Source organism: Meleagris gallopavo, chromosome 5 (genome assembly GCF_000146605.3).
Source record: "Meleagris gallopavo isolate NT-WF06-2002-E0010 breed Aviagen turkey brand Nicholas breeding stock chromosome 5, Turkey_5.1, whole genome shotgun sequence".
Classification (NCBI taxonomy): Eukaryota; Metazoa; Chordata; class Aves; order Galliformes; family Phasianidae; genus Meleagris; species Meleagris gallopavo.
In genome coordinates this window covers 10,426,019-10,447,122 of record NC_015015.2, presented here as the reverse complement: position 1 = coordinate 10,447,122, position 21,104 = coordinate 10,426,019, and the positions used below count along the sequence as shown (strand labels likewise).

Sequence of the window (21,104 nt, the reverse complement as noted above, 5' to 3'; positions counted from 1 at the left end):
CCGCCGGGCTCGGCACCATGAGCAGCGCGGTGCTGCGACGGAACTCCAGCAAACAGGGCCTGCAGAACCTCATCAGGTGAGTAGCGAGGCACGGGAGCGTGGGGACACGACCCTCTGCCCAGGTTTCGACTCCTCGTCCCCCGAAATCCGCCGGGTTTCTGCCCTACCCCGCTCTGCCGTGAATTGGGAGGAAGGAGAATAGATCCCCCACCTCCTGAACGATATGAGAAAAGCAGATCAGAACTTGCTGATGGCTTTTCCAGGAGAGCGCAACTGGAGTAACTGAGTGCAACCGCGCTGTGACACTCACCTGAGACAGAGGGGTTTTTTTCCCCCCTGAAATGTGTATGTGCTTGAGCTGATGTGCATTTGTAATTCTGTGAGCTGGTGGTGCTCGGCTGATGCAGTGCATCCCAGCAGCGCTCTGACCCTTCCTCCCCACCTACAATTGCCGGGGCGTGAGGCAGGGATGAACTGTGCGGTCTGTTCCCACCTACAGCCCAGGCTGAGCCCAGGAGGATGGCTACGTTGTGTGCTGGCACTGGAGTTCCATCTGTGCACTCACTGCTGTTTGACTGGAAATAATCCCAGGACCCTCCTCTAACAGCTGGTGCTGGTGGGGTTTGTTCTGTGCTCTGTTCTCAGCTGGGCTGCTCACCTCAGTGCGTTTAACTGAGCTCCTGAGACAGTGGAAGGTAGAACAAGGAAGCGCAGGGTGAACATTGTGTTGGGCACCTCTGGGCTGCCCTGTGCTGCTGGGCTTTAGCAGGCACTGGGAGATGCCAGGGTGGGGTTATTTGGACATGCTTCTCGCAGTGGGATCCCCCCCAGCCAGTAATGTAGGCTCTACACCTCGCCTCTCAAATGAACTTAGTGCTGTGGAAGGGACATGGGCTCCCACAGCCACACCATCTCTGCCCCCTGAATATGGGGCAGTGGCATGGAAGCTCAGTGAGGTGGGAAATGAGCAGGCTGAGGGGAAGCACAAACACCTTGCGCACACAAAGGGTGTCCAGAATTGGCTCAGCCCGAGCCAGAGGTGTTTTCCTCTCCTGAATGGTGTCTCCAAGTTCCTCCTCCTTCAGCTTGGGACTTTTGGCGTCCCATAAACTCACGCTGGCTTCTACCAGGGGAACTTTGTGAAGATATTTGTCCTGATCAGGGCTTTTCGCTCTTCACTGGGCTGAGGTCTGACATTGGGGCTGTGTTCTTCTCCAGCTCCAATGCCTCCCTCCTCTCTATGGAGGGGGGGGGAGAGTGTGAAGATGTGCAAGGGATTTAATCCACTCTTTACATCCAAATAACCCCACTAATGCTCACAGGAATGAATAGGAGAGCAGGCAGTCTCTGTTCCAAGCACAGCCTCTTTTGCAGTTGTTTCCTCCTTCTTGAGCCTTGCAGCAAGGTGCAAGCTCCTTCAGTTGGTGAATGCCTCGAGGCTTCTGGCTTCAAGACACAGAGCTGTGAAGACTGCTAAGCTTCCACTCTGCGTTCATCTATCCCAAGGTGACTGCAGACAGAGCAGTTACACTGCACAGGTTTTAGGCTCTTCTGATGTGCATGAGTACAGAGCTGACACAGAAACAAGAGTGAAAATGGCTGTTTGGAGCCACATCTGTAAGCATCAGGGATTCCAGTGTGATGCCGGACATACCTTCCTGCTCCTTGGTGCAAAGTGTAGTGGTCCCTCCTGAGCCTGCTGCGAGGCTCCACAGCATCCTTGGCAGGGTAACTTGTTGGCTTGTGCTTTGCTCAGCAAAAAGCAGAAGGATGTGCCCTCTGCATTGCTCCAAGGGAGCCATGGAGTCTGCGAATGTTGTCTGTCTCACTCATTCTTCTCCCCCCCCACATCCCTCTTCCTATCAGGCTACCCCTGGAGAAATATTTGTCTCTTTGTAGGAAGGTAACAGCAGCAAACCCTCACGGTCCCCCAAGACTTCATGTTTTTGAAGTCCTCCCCAAACATGAGCCTCCCTATCTTGTTATCTCGGTCTGTTCTCCCCTTATCCTCCTAATGAATTCCTATAAATAAGATAGGGATCCAGTGCCTGCCATGTCAATTCATTCAGTTCATTATCAGCTCCTGCTGGAATTCTACTCTCCCTCTATTTATCGAGCCTTGAGTGTTTCACAAAAGAAGATGGCTGGTTAATTAACCCGCAAATCAGCCTCTTTGTAAATCCGCAGCAGCGCAGGCTGTGCCACTCCCTGAAACTGGGTGATGGAGCCTGGATGCTGCTCCCCCGTGGGCTCCATCTCACTGCCACGTAGTGTGTGAGTGGATGAGTACTTAGTGTGGCGGGGACCTGGGGTTTTGCCCACCTTTGTGTTCTGATTCCACCTCTGTTACCGTGTGACGTCTCCTGGAGCTGGCCAGGATATGTCTCGGCAAGGAAGATGCTGCTCTGCTATTTCCACTTGACCTCTGGAACAATGAACTGGGAACAAGGAGCTTGGAGGCCTTGGGAGGAAATAAGAGGGGTGGTGCTTTGGAGGGAAAGGAGATTGGGAGGAGAATGGGGAGCTGATACCATGGTTTGCTGCATGGAAAGTGGTGGTTATCACGTGGGTTATCGCAGCTTCTCTTTGCTGATGTTCACCCCCTGCTCCCTGGGTTGTGGGCTGATGTGGGGAGCTGATTTTTTTTTTTTTCTTCTCTGCAGCAATGGCTGAGCCATCTCTCTGGCTGTTACGTGGGTGCAGGCCCTAGGGCTTGTCTGGTTGGGAGCACCACACTTGCCATGTGTTCTAATGTTTCTTTTCTGGAAGGAAAGTAGTGTCTGTTTTTAGCTTAATTGTACCTCATGTGTCTTGGGCTTCTACCTGCTCTGAAGCAAATGGATATTTAGGGCTGATGAAAATTGTGGGAAGCTCTTCAAGGGTCAAGATGAGCTGCACACTCTGCAAGGGTGAAGTAATGCCATGTGTATCAGAAGGGTTTGGCCAGTAAAGGCAGCAGACAGAATCTGGGGATTGATGCTTTGGTGATAGGACAAGAGGGTAATGGCTTTAAGTTGTACAAGAGGAGGTTAGATTGGGTATTAGGAAAAATCTCATCTCAGGGTGGTGATGCACTGGCACAGGCTGCCCAGGGAGGTGTTGGAGTCCCTGTCCATGGAGGTGTTCAGGACCATGGAGATATGGCACTGGGGGGCATGGTAGGGGTGGGTTGGGGTTGGACCTGATGTCTTGGTTCTTCCTAACTTTGATGATTCTATGGTTCTATGATTTGCAGCTTGGCTGCTGTGACAACAAGTTTTCAGCTTCCCAAAATGTTTTTCCCCTTCTCTCTTTGTGTGACTTGGCTCTTCCGATGGAGAAAGTGAGAGCAGATACCAGGCAAACCCAGGAGCTGTATCCCTTAGTTCTATGGAGAGACAAAGGACAGCCAGTGATGTGCAACACCTCTGTCCCCCTTGCCTACAACGAGAGGCTGTGCTGACGTGCTTTAAGGCTAACATTTTCACTCAGTATTTTTGGGGCCAAGCCTGCTTTCCCTTGAAGGCACAGCAGGGGTAGAGGGCTTGTTGCTGACCCTGGTTCCTGTTGCGGCTCCATGCCTTGATGAGGGCCATAAATGCAGAAAACCTCCTCTCTCCCAGAGACTCATTCCCACGGCCTCCTTGTTACCTCCTGTCCCTGCTGGAGCAGGGAGCTCCCTCCTGCTGCTGCTCCAGGCAGCAGGGCCTGGGGAAAGAACACCGTGAAACAAGTGACTTGTGACCAGTTTGGTGGGTCCCATAGGAAGCATCATACCTAGTGTGAAGCTGGCCTTTAATCCCAGCTTTGAGCAGCAGCAAAGTGTTTTTCTCCTCCATCCTTTACAGCACAACATAGCAGAGGCTGTGGATGCTTTCCTATCCAACACAACAAAAACAAATAAATCCAAGTTCAGTAAGCCAAGCCGAACCTCTCTGACAAGTCTGCTTTATCCTCTGGCATGCCTCTCCCTTCCAAAAACAGAGCCCAGACTTCCTCCTCTCCAGGCAGACGCCAGTTTCTCGAACAGTGCAGCTGAGATGGAGGGAGCGTGAGAAAAGGCCACGTTTTAGGGTCTTACACGACACCAATTTCTCACACCTACTGAACGCTGCAGCCTGTGCAGGGTGCTGGGAGGGCTCCAGCTCCAGCCCTTTCTCTCCCCCGCTCTGCCTCCAAATTCCAGACCGGTGATGTTAATACATTACCGCACCAGCATATCTGTGTGCAAAGGACACACGATCCTGGGGGTGCAATTCATCATCTTGGAAGTGAGTTGGTGGGAGTCTGCCTGCCGTGGTTAAAACTAATTAAGAAATATATATAAAAATGGGTCATTAAGGATAGTGACCTCAGGATTGCTGCATGGGTTGGCTGCTGGTAGGATGCTCCCACCAGGCAATGCATAAACTCCATTGCCTGGGTTTGTGCATCCAAGTTGAGAGAGGGGTGGTGTTGGGATGGAATTTTATTCTCTGCTGAAAAGTCTTATTGAGACCCCCTGAAAGTCTGTTGATCTCACCCGTGTCCAAGAAAATGGTCATCCTGGCAGATGCTCCTTGTCCATAAACATGTGATTGTAATGGAAACGCCCTTCCTGGTTCTCCTCCATCCACCTGAATGCATTCATTTCTGGTCCTATCTTCTGCCTGGGCTCTGATGTGAGCTTCTATCTCTCCCAGGGACCTTGCACAATGGTGTAGCTCACCTGCACCTTCTGGGTGGCACCAAGGTTACCTGGTATGCATGGCTGTGTATCTGCTTGCTTCACTCTGAGCAGAAACAGGATATGCTGTTGCAAAGATAAACCTAGATTCACTTTAAAAAAAGAAAAAAGGAAGACAAGTTGCTTTTGTTTTTAAGGAGAGGCTATGTCCCTGCCATGCTGCCTATGGTATTCTTCCTTTTCTGCTTGATGAAAGTTCAGGCTGTATCTTATTCAGCTCAATTGCCTTGGCATGCCCTTATCAGTTCCCTCGTGACACCTTTCCACACCGCAGCTCCCCCTGGTCAGTAGGGATGGGAGATGGAGCTGCTTCCTTGTAGAATGAAGTGAAGAAGTGACTGAAGTTGTGGAGCTATGGATGGGTGGGTAGGTTTGGTATGAGAAGAAGGCTTAGGGTGAAGCATCTATGCATTTTTCTGTCTCTTTCCTCCCCCCTTGCTGTACTCCCTCCTTGTTCAAACTCTGGAGCCTGGGCTGTGAATGGAGCAATGCAGCCGAGGAATTACATGAATGTATGGGAGGGAGAGGCTCGTGCAGCATTGCTGTCTGCCTTCAAATGACAAGGCAATCTCTCAGAGCTGGAATCACCATATCCCCTGAGACGACACTGAAGTAAGCTCTAGGCTGTGACATCACCATTTCTGGTTTTATTTCTTTCCCAGTTGCCTTATTGTACTGATATCCATGACCCCATCCTTATCCAGGCAGATATAATCTTTGTAATCTTTGTTATCGAGCCGTGTTACATCTTAGCCCCAGAAACATGTCCGCCAAGTATCCTAACTGCTGTTTGCCATCTGCCTTGGTTATTTCTGTATCGGATGTGTTTTGCCTAGTGTCATAGAAGTCACCCATACTCGCTGCTGTTCAGCAGCAGTCCTTTGGCAGTGCAGTAATGGACCTCTGCTCAGTTCCCAACACCTTCACGGTGAGCCCTTGGGTGTGGGGACAGATTTCTGAAGGCTTCTTGATACATGGAGATAAACTGGGTCTTAGATCTTTGAGAAGGGCTGAGATGCTGAATGGTGGGACATTGCTTTTAGCCAGTGGGTTGCAGGAATTGAAAGAACCTGAGCACACAGCATCAAGGCTGTGAATTGAGGATGTCCTTTCCCATTTCATGTGGCAAGAGTGAGCAGTACACTTTGGTCCCCTTGCAGTCACACATGGCTCTTCATAAGCTGATGATAAATGCAGTATGAAATAAAGCAGCCCTGATGTCAGCAGGATGAACTTGGTGACAGTCCTAAGCCATGTTCTATTTCATGTTCGGTAGGCTACTTTTGTTGCTGGTTGCTGGGTGGCAATGGAAGAGTTTTACCTGGAGTCTATTGTTCTCTCTCCATGATGGGCAGTAGGGCACTAAGGTCATAGCTGGCACCGTGGCAAGGCAAAACAGGCTGAAAAGAGTGATGGACTGAGTTGGACCAGACTTGGACCAGGCTCTTAACAACATGATATAGCTGTAGATGTCCCTGCTCACCTCACAGGAGTTGGACTAGATGGCCTTTGAAGGTCCCTTCTGACTCAATTCTCTTTAGGAAGGGGAAGAGGTCTTGCATAGGTGGCCTCGTCCTCTCCCTTTCCCTAAAATTCAACAAAGAGGACAATGGGTTGACTGCTGGGGATGCAGCCCTGTTTCTTGTGGGGGATTTTGTCAGAGGTGGTAAGTGTGATCCTAGCCCTGTCACTTCTACAGGTAATGGGAGTTTTACCCTTGAGGTTGCATTGGGATGCCCTTTGAGAAATACCAACCACTTTGCCAGGATTGTGTATGACTCCTCTTAAATTCTTTTCCTGAAGCATCTCTCCCCATGACCCTTGAGTATGCAGGGCAGCCTACACGACAGAGGCCCGGACCAAAGTCAACAGCGTCCTGGCCCAGCACCCAGCAAGCTCAGGAGGCAGGAATGTCGAGTTTGCTGGTAGAGGGTTGCTGTGTTCTGGCACAGGTCTGCAGTGCCTAAAGTCTCTGCGAGGCATTTTATTTTCCTTTCTGGAATTAGCTTTAGTGCTAAAGGTTGGTTTAGGGCCAGCCAAACTTCCTCTGTGCTATGAGCCATGCAGAAGCCTCCTCAAGTCTGCACTGTTTCCCTTAAATACAGCTCGGTGCCAAAAGTTTCTCTCACATGAATGCTATAAGCTCCTCAAGTGCAGATGAGGAATTGCCGTTAGGAAATGTGACTTTTCTAGAAATGCTGGCTTGTTTGGAGCGGGTGTTGGTGGCCATGAGGAGTGTGGTTGCCTGTATCTGTTCTGCAGGAGGTATGCAAGAGGATGAGTGGAAATAAAACGACTCCCTTGGTTGGGGTCCGGCAGGAGATGAGGTCAAGAGCTGGCTGTGAAGCAGGCAGCCAGCCCCAGAGCAGTGCTAGCATCCCAGCTGTTCAGCCAGCTGTGGCCATGTGACCAAACCCAGAGCTGGGTGCTTCAGCCCTTCCTTAGAGCTGCAGGATTTCCTCACCTCCCTGCTGAGAGATAATCCCTTCCACAAAGAGTGTTTCAAATATGATGTAGGATGGGTGGGAGGAAGGAGGCTTTTGATCCCGACAAAACTCTGGTAGGACCTTGTGCTCTTGCCTTGCCCTGGGGAGAAGGGCTGATGATACACCTCTATATGGGCAGGAGGCTCAGGGCAGGAGTGCAGCACACCATGCATTCATTTTGCAAGCCTGAAGCTTTCCATTTCCTTGTTCTGGGCTAGGTGAAATGGTTACAGCATTGGAACAGGATGCCCAGGAAGGTGGTGGAGTCACCATTCCTGGATGCATTCAAGAACCATGGAGATGAGACACTGAGGGGCACAATTAATGGGTATGGTGAGGATGAGCTGTGAGATGGACTAGATTATCTTAGTGGTCTTTCCAATCTTAATGATCTATGAATTTTAATGGGGATCTCTCTATTTCCTTTCTTTGAAAGAAAATTTAACAGCTGCTCCATGCATCAGAGTGAGCTGATGAACGTTTGGACTGCTCTGAACCAAAAGGGTGCAGTCAATTTGCAGTTCAACAAATTGCTGTAGCTGACGCATACTTGATTACTTTGCCAAGGTTTTGTTTTCCATTTATTTGTTTGTTTTTTACTGGAAACAAATATTTGTGCTACTAGATCAATTGAAGAGGAATAATCATTTTCCCTCTGCTTGCTGTCTGGATCACTGAGCCCCTAAGCATCGCTTATTAAACATCATTCTGCTGCCAGACTGTCTGAGCATGAAAAAGCGTTCTGAATCTGCCAGTAAAGTGAGTTTGGGTGTTCAGTGGTGTTTCAGAGCCCAGGGCAACCATGGGCTCAGTGGGGACCTGTTTTCTGCCTGCTGCATGTGAGCAATACCCAGCATTGCAGCGTCACTTGGGCTCTGGGCAGCTCCGATGCCAGCTCGCCCTTTGGCAGCAGGAGTGGGGGTGATATTCCCCTACAGAAAGCTGCATCTCCACGAAACAGTCACTCTGGTGTTCTCCTGGGCCCACTGTGAAGATGCAGTGACAGAATAGTGAGCTGATGAGATCATGAGGAGAGAATTAGTCACATCCCAGTGGGAAATGCAGTGGACTGCAGGCCGAGGTGATGTGCAAAATGTGTATGTCTCAGACGGGACACCCCTGAGTTGCTACAGCTCCTTGCAACAGCTTTCTGGGGAGCTGGGGTGTGTGGAGTTGAATGAAAATTGAATTCAGTCTAGGGGAAATGTGGACTTCGCTGCTGGTAACTGGGGCAGTCTGGGAGGGAGGGGGTTAAGAGCCATCCAGAACTGGAGGCTCTCTGGAGCTGTCACACAGGGGAGGGAAATCATGGCAGAGTTTAATGAATGACTTCATTTATATATTAAAAAAAATAAAATGCATGCACACACACAAAAAATAAAACAACAACACGGTGGCTTCCTGCCAGGCCCACAAACAAGGGTTTCTATGGGAACCATGGGGAAAACAATAAATACGATGGGGGACAAGGAGGGGGCCTGGCTGTGGTCCGGGTGGCTTTGGGCTATTTATTCCCATCAAGAGCAGGGGGAAATATCCTCCTAGTCTGCTTTGGGGCTGGGAGAGTGGATGGGTGAGCAAGCATCGGCACCAGCTTTGGCTGTGGGTACCGCAACTCGTGCAGCGGTGTTATCGCTAGCTGGAATGCAGCAGCCGCCTTATCGCTTCCTCGGGGTGGGCGGCTGTCCCGCTGGCAGAGGCACCCTGAGGCTGTGAGAGGCCAGCACAGGTTTCTGCTCCGTGCTGGAGTAGGAAGCGGAGTGGGATACAGCTCCTGCCCTGATTTAGAGAGGGCCGTCTCAGTTGTTAGGGATATGGCTCCATGGTGCAGATTTCTCCAGGAGATCTAGGCCATGGAGCCTAGATCCAACATGTGAGGTTGGGCCATGGGATTTCTTGCGATATCCTCGTATTCCCGTATTCCCGATCCAACTTTCAGCCCTTTTCCTGGCATGCGAAGCAACATCACAGGGAATGGTGCTTTAGGATGCACCGTCCTTGCAGATAGGCTCTCCTGCAGGCAATGCCAACCCTTGCTCACACATCACCCATTCCTTTAAGGGTGTGGCATGCTCCTGAAATCCTACTCTTTGGAAAAGGGGCTGCAACAGGGCAATCATAGAATCATTAAGGTTGGAAAGATATCTAAGGCCATCTAGTTCAACCACCAATCCGTCACCACCATGCCCACTAAATCATGTTCCTCGGTGCCACAGCTACATGTTTCTTGAACATCTCTAGGGATGGTTACCTCACCACCTCCCTGGGCAGCCTGTGCCAATAACTGACCACTCTTCCTGAGAAGAGATTTTTTTCCAAATATCCAACCTGAACATCCTCTGGTGCAACTTAAGGTCATTCTGTCTTGTCCTATTACTTTTAACAGAGAGAAGAGGCTGACCCTCACCTTTCTACAACCTTCTTTCAGGTCACTGCAGAGAGCAACAATGTCTCTCCTGAGCCTCCTATTTCCAGACCAAACAATCCCAGTTCCCTCAGCTGCTCCTCACAGAATCACAGAATCACAGAATAGCCATGTTGGAAGGGACCTCAAGAATCATGAATCTCCAACTCCCCCCGCCACATGCAGGGCCACCAACCTCCCCATTTAATACTAGACCAGGCTGCCCAGGGTCTCATCCAGCCAACATCCTCATCAGACTTGTGCTCCAGACCCTTCATAGCTTTATTGCCCTTCTCTAGACACACTCCAGGGCCTTGATGTCTTTCTTGTAGTGAAGGACCCAACACTGAACATAGCACTCGAGGTGCAGCCTCACCAGTGCCAAGTACAGAGGGAACTGTGCCAAGGGACAGGACCACCACTTCAAGGACCAGCACTCATCCTGAGAGCCCTCATGCAGTGAGCTCCCACCTCACAGGGAGGGGTGTCCTAGCAGCTCGGGGGGGTATTTTCAAGCATTAAGATGAGTTTTCCTTCTGTTTTGGCAGGCTGACGGCACAGTGGAGCGTGGAGGATGAGGAGGAAGCAGCACGAGAGAGGAGGCGGCGGGAGCGCGAGAAGCAGCTGAGGTCCCAGGCAGAGGAGGGCTTCAATGGCACTGGCTCCTGCATGGAGAGTGCAGGTTCAGCACAGGAAAACCAGTAAGAAATACCCATGTGTATACAACCTACAACAAAATTTAACTGAGCACCCCTGTGCCTGCTTTGGCCTCATGTTTACCCTGGAATTTTGGTGTCCCTGGGAAGGACACTCCTGTTCCTCCAACCGTCCCCTGGTTTCTCTGCAGCTGCTGACAGCCACCTGGGCTTGCTCACACAGCCGAGGTCAGCCTGCCATTAATCTTCCCATAGCTTTGCTCTCCCTCATGTAAACATGGCCCCCTCCTTCCCTCAGAGCTTCCTGCGCCAGCACACATCCCATCCACATTGCTGCTCTCATCCCTTCCCCCATTCAAACAACAAAGGAAAGAACCAACAAAATGGTGGATTTGCAAACCTGAGCTCTGCAGGGTCCTGAATGCAGACCAGGCTGGTGGTACCCATGGGCTGGCTGTATCTGTTCTCTCCATCTCCTGTGCATTTCCCCACCATCATGGTCAGCAGTTACGCATGGCCTTGGGAGTGAGGGGGATGGATGTCCCCACTGCAGTCCCACCCAGGCCCTACAGCCAACATCCTGATGTCCATCAGGACCAACATCCCATCCTTGGAAAACCCTTCCTCACTGATGTCCCTTCCTGTCCATACCAAGGTTAACTCAGCTGGGGGATCCCTAAGCTACTCTTACACAAGCAGTGGGAAATAACCTAGTTCTGAATCAGCATATCATCACTGCTCAGAAGTTTGAGGATGGCAAGCTTCCCCATCTCTAGAGCCCTATACTTCAAGTCACTGCGGTTATGGGGATGCTAAGCATCTCTTAACACCTCCTAGGAGTCCAGGCAAGACCTAGAAAGGCAAAGAAAAGGCCATGCTTATTGTGTATTTCAATACCTGAATTTTAAACTAACCCATGTGTCCCATCTGCTAATTCCCATTCCCTGGAGATGTGACCATGCCATGTCCCATAACCATGAAATCATCTCTTCCAGCTGATGCTTGCTATGTGGGTGCTCATCAAGGAGTCCCATCCTGGTGGTGATTCTCCCTGTGAATATGAGGAAAAACAACAATTCCCATGCATGACCAGGCTGCATCTAGTGCTGGCAGCTGTGGGAGCCAGGAGGGCTTCTGCTCCCTCCATCCATACATCTGCAAGCTGGGAGGGATGTCATCACTTCTTAGGAATGCACTCCCAGGATTAGAGGGCAGAGGGCTGCAGAATGGACATATTTCCTCCTTTAGAGAGGAGGAAGATGGTTTTTCCCTTCTATCCATTCTCCCAAGGCTGGTAGCAAAGCAACTTTTGGTGTGGCTGGAGTTCCCCAACCAATTGGGGCCAATAGGAGCTGGCTGAGCATGCCAGGAGCTTGAGCTGCAGGGGCTGGGGAGGGTGCAAGATCGAACAAATCTGGGCTCTGCCCACCTCTGAATCATCAGCATGAAGCCAAGTGAAGAAGAATCATGTCAGTGCTTGGGATTACAGTGTGGTGAGCACCTCATTGCAAAGCTATACGTGCTACTCATTTTCACCTTCTCAACTCTCTCTGCTTTCAGATGAGGCTGGACCAGCACTGTTTCATAGACCAGGAGTCAGTCCTCAGAGCTCTATGGGAACCTGAGGAACAAGCCTAGGACTTGAGTCTGTGTCTCAATCACTGAGTCTTCTTGCCTTCCTAATCTATTCAGGCTGGTTCCTGCAGATTTCTTTTGTTTGAGGCTGCATACAAGTGCAGGATAAGTGGGAACCAAGTCTGAAACACTTTTAGTCTAAATGAGCTGCAGTGCAGAATAAAACCATGGGACTCTTTCATTTTGATGTGCTGCTTTTCTCTCCCGCTTGTGGTCTCAGAGATCAGGCAGGCAGTAGGGTGTTCCTGCTGGGGATACTGAGCTGATCAGGCCTTTTGTACCGTTCTCATCCCAATTTTCCTCCTTGTTGTGTTTCAGCTATGACTTTAAGCCCTCTGGGACCTCAGAATTGGAAGAGGACGAGGGGTTCAGCGACTGGTCCCAAAAGCTGGAGCAGCGCAAGCAGAGGTGGGTAAGGCAGAGAGCTGAGCAACCCAGCGCCCCAAGGAGAGGTGACTGAGCCCAAGTCATGCCTTGAGAGCTAAGGGCAGGGTCTGGAGCAAAGGCTGGAATGGGGGTGGATGGCCTCTGCCTGCAATTTGAGCTGCTGGGGAGGAATGGACATAGGCTTTGGGGTGTTTGGCTTCAGCTCGGTGCTCTGAGCAATGGCAGCTGGCCAGGACACCGGGGTTTGGAGGAGTGACAACAGCGGATTTAAGCCACCTGAGCTGCTGCATGGGCCAAATCAGCCCCTAACATAATCCAGGCAGCTGAAAAAAAAAAAAAGCTGTTCTACGTTATTGCTGCTTCCTGGCTCATGTCAGCATGGTGGGTGTTATGGCCCCAGCCCACCTTGTTCTCAGCAACTCTTCCAGCAGTAGAAAACAGTGCTGAGGGGTGTCTGTGTCCCTGACCAGGCTGAGGACCAGGTCCATCTTCCACTCTCTCCTCTCACTGAGATGACTGAAACTCTTGCCCCATCTCCTGCTTTGGGCACCACATATCTACACATGAACTCTGTGACTCAGTTCTCCCAGCAACCCAATTTTATAGGGAGCTTTGTTCTGCAATGACACAACCCCTTCTTTACACAGGGGATTGAGAAAAATGCATAAGATTAATATTTACTTCTGAGCAAGTAAATAGATCTTGCCTCTTCCTTGATGCAATCACTGCAAGCTGTACCTTCCCAGCCTCAGCCCCAGGAGGGCTGCTGGAGCAGCTCGCGGCAGTGCTGATTATCACAGCTGTGGGAGCAATTAGCAATCAGCCCCAGCTGCTTTTCTGCAGCTCCCTCCCTCCCTCCTTGTAAAGAGCTCGGCCCCAGAGAGAGGCTGCTGCTTTTGTCTGGAGGGGTCGAGATCCTCTAAGTTTCTTGGAAGTGTGGTTTTGCAAAAGGTAGGCTCCTCAGTTGGTGATTGTGCTTTATAAAGCCTGTTCAGCAGCTTTACCCTTTCTCCTGGCTCACTGAGGACAAGCTTGGAGTGCGAGAGCGGGTAGGAGTTACCTGATAAGAAATGTCTCATGCTGGGACAAGTGGTGCTGTGGGCAGGATTTCCCAAATCCCTTTTTCTCTTAAATGAGCACGAGTGCCAAAGGCATCCTATAGACTACATCACATCTACTGGCTTAGATCTTTAATTGTGAGCTTTCTCTTTAGCTGGAGACATTGCTGGCTGAGGCACCCCAGTTAGAAGAAAAAAAAGTCACCTGGACCATGAGCCCTTTGGAGTTTGTTTGTTAGTAGTGACTGTGCTGTTGTGGGAGGATGATTAGTAGCAAGCTCAGTGAGCCAGTGTATGCATCAGCCTTCTTTCCGATGTGGTCAGTGAAGAGGTCTGGAAGGTGGCTGTCCTGTGAGCTGCCTTCCCTGCTGCAGAGGGGTGGGTGGAAAAGCATTGCCTGAACTTTCCTTCATGTTTTGTGCTGGCTGCTGAGGCAGGAGCAGTGAGTCAGCCCTCTACTCTGTTAACCAGCTCTTGCCTTGCTGCTGTAACACAGGCAGTTTTCTAAGAAACAAATGGGAGGAGAAAACTATTCTCCATCTGAGGCTATAAGACGGTAATAACATCCCAGGGTGTATCTCTGAGCCACTGAGGACTCTGGGCTAAGTGCTCTCACTGACTGTTCCCAAAGGCATGAGCTGCTCTGCTTTTGCAAAGCTGATTTCTGAAGTGTGTGCAGGTGAGACTTCTCTCTACAGCCTCTGGAGCATGTAGGAACCTTCCTGTGAAAGCTCCTTTCTGGTTTTTCTGTTGAGATCTGGTTGCTCTGGGACTGATTTGGTAAAGCAGAGGTGTCATTCATTCAAGTGGCAATTCTAAGGTTTGGGGAAAGATGTAGATACACATAATACACATGTAGATATCTAACTGTATTCAGTTTTGGGCCCCTCACTACAAGAAAGTCATCGAGGCCCTGGAGTGCATCTAGAGAAGGGCAATAAAGCTGTGAATGGTCTAGAGCACAACTCTGAAGGGGAACAGCTGAGGGAAATGGGATTGTTTGGTCTGGAGAAGAGGAGGCTCAGAGGAGACCTTATCATTCTCTACAACAACCTGAAAAGGTGGCTGTTGAAAGGTTGGGGTTGGCCTCTTCTCCCAGTTAATGGTGGTAGGATGAAAGGGAATGACCTTAAGTTGTGCCAGAAGAAGTTCAGGTTGAGTGTTAGGAATAATCGCTTCTCAGAAAGAGTGATCATGCACTGGAGTTGGCTGCCCAGGGAGGTGGTGGAGAAACCATCTCTGGGGTTGTTTGAGAACTGCTGAGATATGGCACTGAGGGATGTGGTCAGTGGGGATGGGTTGGGACTGGTCTAGATTATTTTGTTGGTCTTTCCTGACCTTAATGATACTGTACCATTACCTTGGAAGACACTAATGGTATATCTAGGCTCATAACAAAATGTTTTGGTTCTTTGACCTCTCTCCCCCACCTCTAGATCTCCGCAACAGTCGTACGAAGAAGAGGATAGCAGTGTGAGGGAAGCAGAGATCAAACTGGAGCAGATTCAGCTGGACCGGGAGGGCCCGGAGGAGGTCCAGGAGGAGAATGTGGTTGTTAGGGAGGAAGAGAGGCTGTGCCAGGAGGAAGAACATGTCCCAGAGCAGCATGAGGAGGAGGAAGAAAGAGTCAAGCAGGAGGTGAGATCAGGAGGAGCTGGGCTGTTTACATTTTCAACTGGACTGCATACAGAATCACAGAATGGTTGAGGTGGGAAGGTCTCTCTAGCCCAACATCTGCTTGAGCAGTATGCCAAGGACCGTGTCCTGGTGGCTTTTGGAGGATTCCCAAGAGGACCCCATGACCTCTGGGCAGCATGCCAGTGCTCATTCCCTGCTGCTGAGTGTTGAGCCCATGTGGATGTACTGCCATGACATAACATGGGGATGATGCTGCTTGTGTCTAAGTACCTTTCTGGGCTCACTGATGCAACCTCTTTCCTCTTGTGAGAGAGTGTCTCCTCTCAGAGCTTGGACTATGTTAGTCATACCCATGCAGTGCTCAGATGGATAGTGCTACTGTTTCTCCTGTGTTTTTGTCAATGGTGAGTAGATCTTCAGGAGCACTCAAATCTGAATTTAAAGCTTATTTTGCTCTCCTCAGCCTTTTCACACCTTTGGCTTGACTGCATTGTTGAATCTTGCATTGCTTTGAAAATCAATTTTGTTGAATCCCAAGTGCTGTGACCAGTCTCACTTCTTGGCTTGTTTTCTGCACTCAGGAGAAGAAGAGAAGGAGAAACGAAGAAGAAGAAACCCCAGAAAAACGCCCGAGGGCCCCAAGCCCCACCAGCTTGGATGAGGAGGAGCTGTGCTCAGACCACACTGCAGTGTGCTCCACCAAGGTTTGTGGCAAGGGGAGGTGACCCTGAGCTTATAGTAACATGGGTTTTCCCTATCTCAGCATAAAACGAAGTATCGTTTACCCTTCTTTTTAAAGTGAGGCTCTATCTCTGAAACATTTTGCCCTTCCCTAATTCCATCTCTGTGAATAGATGCTCTTGTAAAACCTCCCTCTGAATACCACTTGCATTGCTCCATGTGACTTCAGTTGCGCTATGCTCAAATCCTGCAATCAGCACATGTGCTTTTGCATACAATAGATAATCCTAAGTGGTTTGTGTAGCAATTGTCTTTTGTCTCTGTAAGCCCTGGGCTCCTTGATAATTGCATAGAGGGAAATTATGAGGACTCTGGGTAATTTGTAGCTTATTAATCTGCTGCTGATGTTATCATTTTTTTCTTTTTTTTTTCTTTTTTTCCATTCAGATCTATGCTGCTTGTTTCTTAGCATTTCCTGTGCAGGGAGGATTGTATAAGCACTTCCTCATGCAAGAGTAAATAGACATTAAGAGGAAGTTGTCGTCATCTATGACAGCCAGAATCTTGTTTATGGAGAAGACCTTTAAAATCAAATAAAAAGAGGGAAGAAAGGGTGGTTCTGGATGCAGACCCAGTGCTAATGTCACTGGGGATGACCAAAGCGGTTCCAAAGAGTGGGGAAATAAGATAAAATCTCCTAGCACCTTTTATGCACTGAAATTCTTGTTGTTGCTACTCCAAAGCACACACAGTTTTCTGACCTGAGCTTAACTGCTGTTGCTAGGATTAGCCCAGGGAAAAGTTCAGAAATCCAGTTGCTGTGGCTCTGTTTGTTTATTTGTTTTCATATAACGGTGATGCCAGAGGTCACCCATATGCAAAGCTGAAAGCTAAGCCATTCAGGAAAAATGAGCTTGGGATCTTTCCAAGGGATGGAAGGAGCAGAGGGAAAGCCTTGTACCAGTCCCATTTTGTCCTGGGCTTTATGAGCTTGAGTTCTGGGGTTGGCTGAGTGAACTTGCGTGAGTTCTTCTGGCCTTCAGAGTGTGCTTTGAAACAGAGAAACACAACTCTTGCTGCAAGAGTGGGCAGCCCAATCTCTGAAGTCCTGGCTTGGAGGCAAGCACCAACTCCTCCAACACTGAGCAGACAACCTACCTGCAAGAAACTTTCGACTGATGGGATCTGTCTCACTGTTGTGCTGGGACCTCTTAAAGTAGTTCTCCTTAATAGCACAGTCCTTGCTAATAGAGATGCACTAATTGATGATGGTGCTGTTCTTTAATGGGCTATGAGATTTTGGCACAGCTGTTAAGCATGTCCTTCCTATGACAATTTTTGTCCTCTTCTTAGTTAAAATTTAGTTCTAGCATTCTGAAAGCACTCTAAAGTGAGCACTTGGCACTGCTATTTATCTCCAACTGGGAAGGTGATGCTTCCCATGCTACAGGCAGTGGTATACAGAGGGAGGATGCTTGTCACTTGGTTGCTGCAACTTGTCTCTGTAGGAGATACCTTTTGATTTGAAAGTTTCTTGCTTTCTGGGGCACACACACACAAAAAAAAGCTGAGAGGTTTAGCATGCTTCAGTCTCCTCCTTTATTCAGTGCCAGTGATTGACAGTGGTTGCTTGCCTTCCTGCCTTGGTCAAAGAGTTATTGCACAGCAGACTCTTCTGCAAAGCTCTCTTCCCTGAAACCTTGACCTGAAGAGTTGCTTTGCAGGTGGCTCCACATGCTAAATAGCCTGTGTGGCTAAGGATAAGCCAGCATAACTCATGGCTGTGCTGCTCTTATGCTTGGCTCCATTGCTGCAGCAGTTGTTGACAGTGCTTCTAGTTTCCCTCTATCTTTCTATGCTTTTCACTTTCTCTCTTGTTTGGCAAGAAAACCAAGTGTCTGAGAAAGATACATGGTCCTTGAGTAGGGTTGTCTCAACTGCCAGTCAAGCTGTGTGCTGCTGCTTTGTACCCAAAAGTGATTGGTCTGCTACTGTGTCCTGGCTCTTCTGGTTGAGGATCTTCATGCCTGCCTTGGGAAAGAGAAGAAAATAGGATGCTCGCTGTCTCTCTGAGCACTATGTAAATACAAGACTGAGGCATTTGAGCCCCACATCTGTTTGAGGGAGAGATGGGAAGGAATGGCTGCAGAAGGTCACCTTGGCTGACCATATATCATCCATATGAGGTCCACAGAGATAAGTAATATCTGTATCTTTTCTCTCCCACTTCAGATCACAGACAGAACTGAGTCTCTGAACCGTTCAATAAAGAAAAGGTATCTCCAGGGTTGCTGTGGGATCAGGGTGAAGGGAGTCCCTTGCTTCAAGCTCTTGAAGCTCTCCCATCTGCCTGAAGCTTCAGGATATTGCCTTATCCTTTTTCTCTTGTCTCCAGTAACAGCATAAAGAAGTCCCAGCCTCCCCTGCCTGTGTCAAAGATAGATGACAGACTGGAGCAATACACGCAAGCCATTGAGGTGAGCTGTTGTGCTATCTGTCCCTATGCTCTATTGAGCTCCATTTGCAGGGTGTTGCTCTCCTACCATGGCTCTTAGTCTCACTACACAGGATTGTGACAATAGAACCATATCCCCTTGAATGGGAGCAGCTGTTTTCCCTTTCTCTGCCTCCCTCAAAAGCATAAGGGTTCATTTTGTGAATGGCCCTGTCCTTTTTCCTCATATTTCCTGCCTACTGGGTGAGAATTAAATCAGCAAGACCCTAGGTCTCCTTTTGCAAGTCCTTATACCTGGGCAACACCAACTGGGGGAGGGGGAAGGAGGGGAGCAAAACACGGTTAGGGCTGTTAAGTTCACTGATGATAGTTTTCTATCTCTACTCTAGACATCCACAAAGGCACCAAAGCCTGTCCGACAGCCCTCTCTTGACCTTCCCACCACCAGCATGATGGTAGCCAGCACAAAAAGCCTATGGGAGACTGGAGAGGTTGCTGCCCAATCTGCAGTGAAGACCCCAGCTTGCAAGGTAAGGCACTGGCAGGATGTACACTGCTTTATGCATGGCAAAAATCTCAGCTAGTGTCCTGAATATGTCTCAGTGGTGCAGCTAGGAAAGCTTCCTAGATGCTGATTGAGGCTCAGCTTTGAAGTGGGAATAAATGGAAACTGTACATCTATTCTGCAGAAGTTAAGAATGAATTCCTTCTTTTAGTGCAAAGTTGGATCTATCACCAAGGTGATAAATCTTGTGAATTTGGAAATTGTGAAGGATATTATGTGCTGCTCTTAATAACTTTTGTTTTTTTTGGTTGCTGTAAGCACGTGTGGTTCTGTAATGCATGGGTTGTAAATCTGCGTTTATGAGAGTAAAATTCCTTCTGCATAAAAATGCCTTGATGTTAACATGTCTAAAATAATTAACAAACTTGAGAAGATAAACATGTTGGATCTCTGATCCAGGCTCTTGTTGAAGAGAGAGAAGAAAACACAGGATATATTGCTATCAGGAAGAAGTTTTCAAAGTCTTGAGTTTTAGCTGCAGTGCTGTAGCTCAGACAGTGTAATACTTCAAACATAAAAGGAGGTCAGACGTGTGGGGTTGAATGAAGCCATCTCCAGCAGCGCTGATGGCGAAGGGTAATGAGAACTTTGTATATCCTTCTCAGGATATCGTGGCTGGAGACATTGTGAATATAAGAAGCCTTTGGGAACAGAAGGGTGGTCCCAAACCTGAGACCAGTATCAAGGTAAGTTAATATCTCTGTGAAGGCAGAAGTCCTTTTCTTTTTCACAACATAGTAAGGGCTCTGAGCTGGGTTGAAAGCATTGAGGAGGCAGTGATATAGCAGGAAGGCAAGGGCTGCCTGTATCTATAAATGCAATTGCACATAGAAGATTTGGAAAAGCTCTTATAGCTCCAATCCTAGTGAAAATGGGGGCACAAATCCTATTATAACAAGTAATACTAAAGGGTCTCTTCAATGCCTCATTGTTCTCAGACAATGAGTTGGTAGCCCTGACCTTCTAGGTCAAAGTTGAAACTGCAAACACAATTTACTTTACTCTCATTATACTTGATCCTGAGAGTAAAGAAAAGCATCTACAGTGAGGCGTAAGATAGTATCAACAGTTGTAGATGGATCTGCGGTCTTGTGCCTACTGGTATGCTTGTGGGAATGGCAGTTAAAATGAAGCAAGCAGCTGCTACTCAAGTTGTCCAGGCTGAGAGAAGATCAAAGCATTTTGCCTGTTCTTGGATCTGTATTGCTGCCAGGATGCAGTCAATGCAATTGGCTTTTGCCATGTGTGAAACCAACTCTGCAGAACCAACTGCCTTCAAGCCCTCTGGGGTTACAGGCAATTATTGCATTTTTCCTCTGGCTTCAATTATTTGGTATTGACTACTTGGAGAAAATTGCAAACTGGCTATTTCTTTCTCTCCTGTTCAGCCCACTCCTCCTGGCAAGAAGTACAAGTTTGTTGCGATGGGCCATGGCCAGTACAAGAAAGTATTGATAGATGATGCTGCAGAGCAGTAGCATGCCTGGAGAACCCATTAACCAGGTAGGTAGGTTATGACCTTGCAACAAACTCCTAGCGCTGCTTTGGCGGAATGTTGGGGGTATTTCTGCCAGCTGAAATTGGGGCAACTTGGAAGGTAAGGTACAGTAACAGCTGGAGTCTTGCTTCTGGGCTATCGCATGGCTTGGGGCTGGGAGGAACACAGTGGGGTGTTGGTTTGTTTTCTCATTTCTGATACTTCTAGGTTGTTGGATACCTACCTTAGTTTAATTTGCAGGACAAGCTGTTTATATTTGCTGGTTCAGAGGAACAGTCTCTCTGCTGTTTTCTTATGGTTTTATCTTGCAAAGAGAAGCTTGTAACTGGACGTCACTCTGGCTGAGCGTGAGGGCTGATTTAACCCTGAAATTTAAATGCTTTGGGGGTTTAATTTCCTGATATACTGAATTAATTAAGGGGAAAAAAATTTGTAACTATTTCAGTGACCTCTTGGAACCAGTCCACAGAAGGGTTGTGGTGGGGAGGATGGGAGCATCTGCTCTGATGGGTGGATCAACAGAACAGAAAGGGCTTTCCCTGGATATTTGGCAATAGGGAGAGGCGATGTTGGGTCTGTAGCTTCTTGAAATGGCCTTTGGAGATCATGCTCAGATCATGTTTATGCTAATAGATATCCTGGTGTTATCTGGAGTGATTGAAATAGAGGGTTGTGGCAGCAAGGAGGAATGGAATAGAGGGAGGAAATAGCTAGCTGGATTCAACTGGGCAGCATCTGGCACTGAGCAGAGGGGATGTTGTTCGGGTGAAAACAAGCTCGTTCTTTCTAATATTAAAAAAAAAGTTTTATTTCATAGCCAAGCTTATAAATAGCTCAGTCTGCTACAAAGCACCTTTGTTTCTGAGTTCTTCTGGGGATTGAGCTTTTTTTTCCTTGTTCAAGGAGCTAAGCTCTAGTGTTTGCTTTGTTGTTGGT

The 21,104-nt window shown here is 48.7% G+C and overlaps 1 protein-coding gene across 1 annotated transcript; it reads left to right on the top strand.

The window, feature by feature from the left end:
* Positions 1–6: 6 nt before the first annotated feature.
* Positions 7–20,196, top strand: LSP1 (lymphocyte specific protein 1). The gene is made up of 10 exons (XM_010711003.2): positions 7–76; positions 10,144–10,296; positions 12,205–12,294; positions 14,768–14,969; positions 15,551–15,673; positions 17,883–17,926; positions 18,046–18,127; positions 18,495–18,635; positions 19,276–19,356; positions 20,059–20,196. The coding sequence occupies exons 1-10, from the start codon at positions 18–20 to the stop codon at positions 20,146–20,148; spliced, it is 1,065 nt and encodes a 354-aa protein (XP_010709305.1). The 5' UTR covers positions 7–17; the 3' UTR covers positions 20,149–20,196.
* The last annotated feature ends 908 nt before the right edge of the window (positions 20,197–21,104 follow it).

Excerpts from the sequence above, each read along its gene's own strand:
- LSP1 (XM_010711003.2), top strand. The coding sequence starts at position 18 with ATGAGCAGCGCGGTGCTGCGACGGAACTCCAGCAAACAGGGCCTGCAG. Across the intron at positions 77-10,143 it reads GGCCTGCAGAACCTCATCAG|GCTGACGGCACAGTGGAGCG; the intron begins GTGAGTAGCGAG and ends CTGTTTTGGCAG. Across the intron at positions 18,128-18,494 it reads AATACACGCAAGCCATTGAG|ACATCCACAAAGGCACCAAA; the intron begins GTGAGCTGTTGT and ends TCTCTACTCTAG.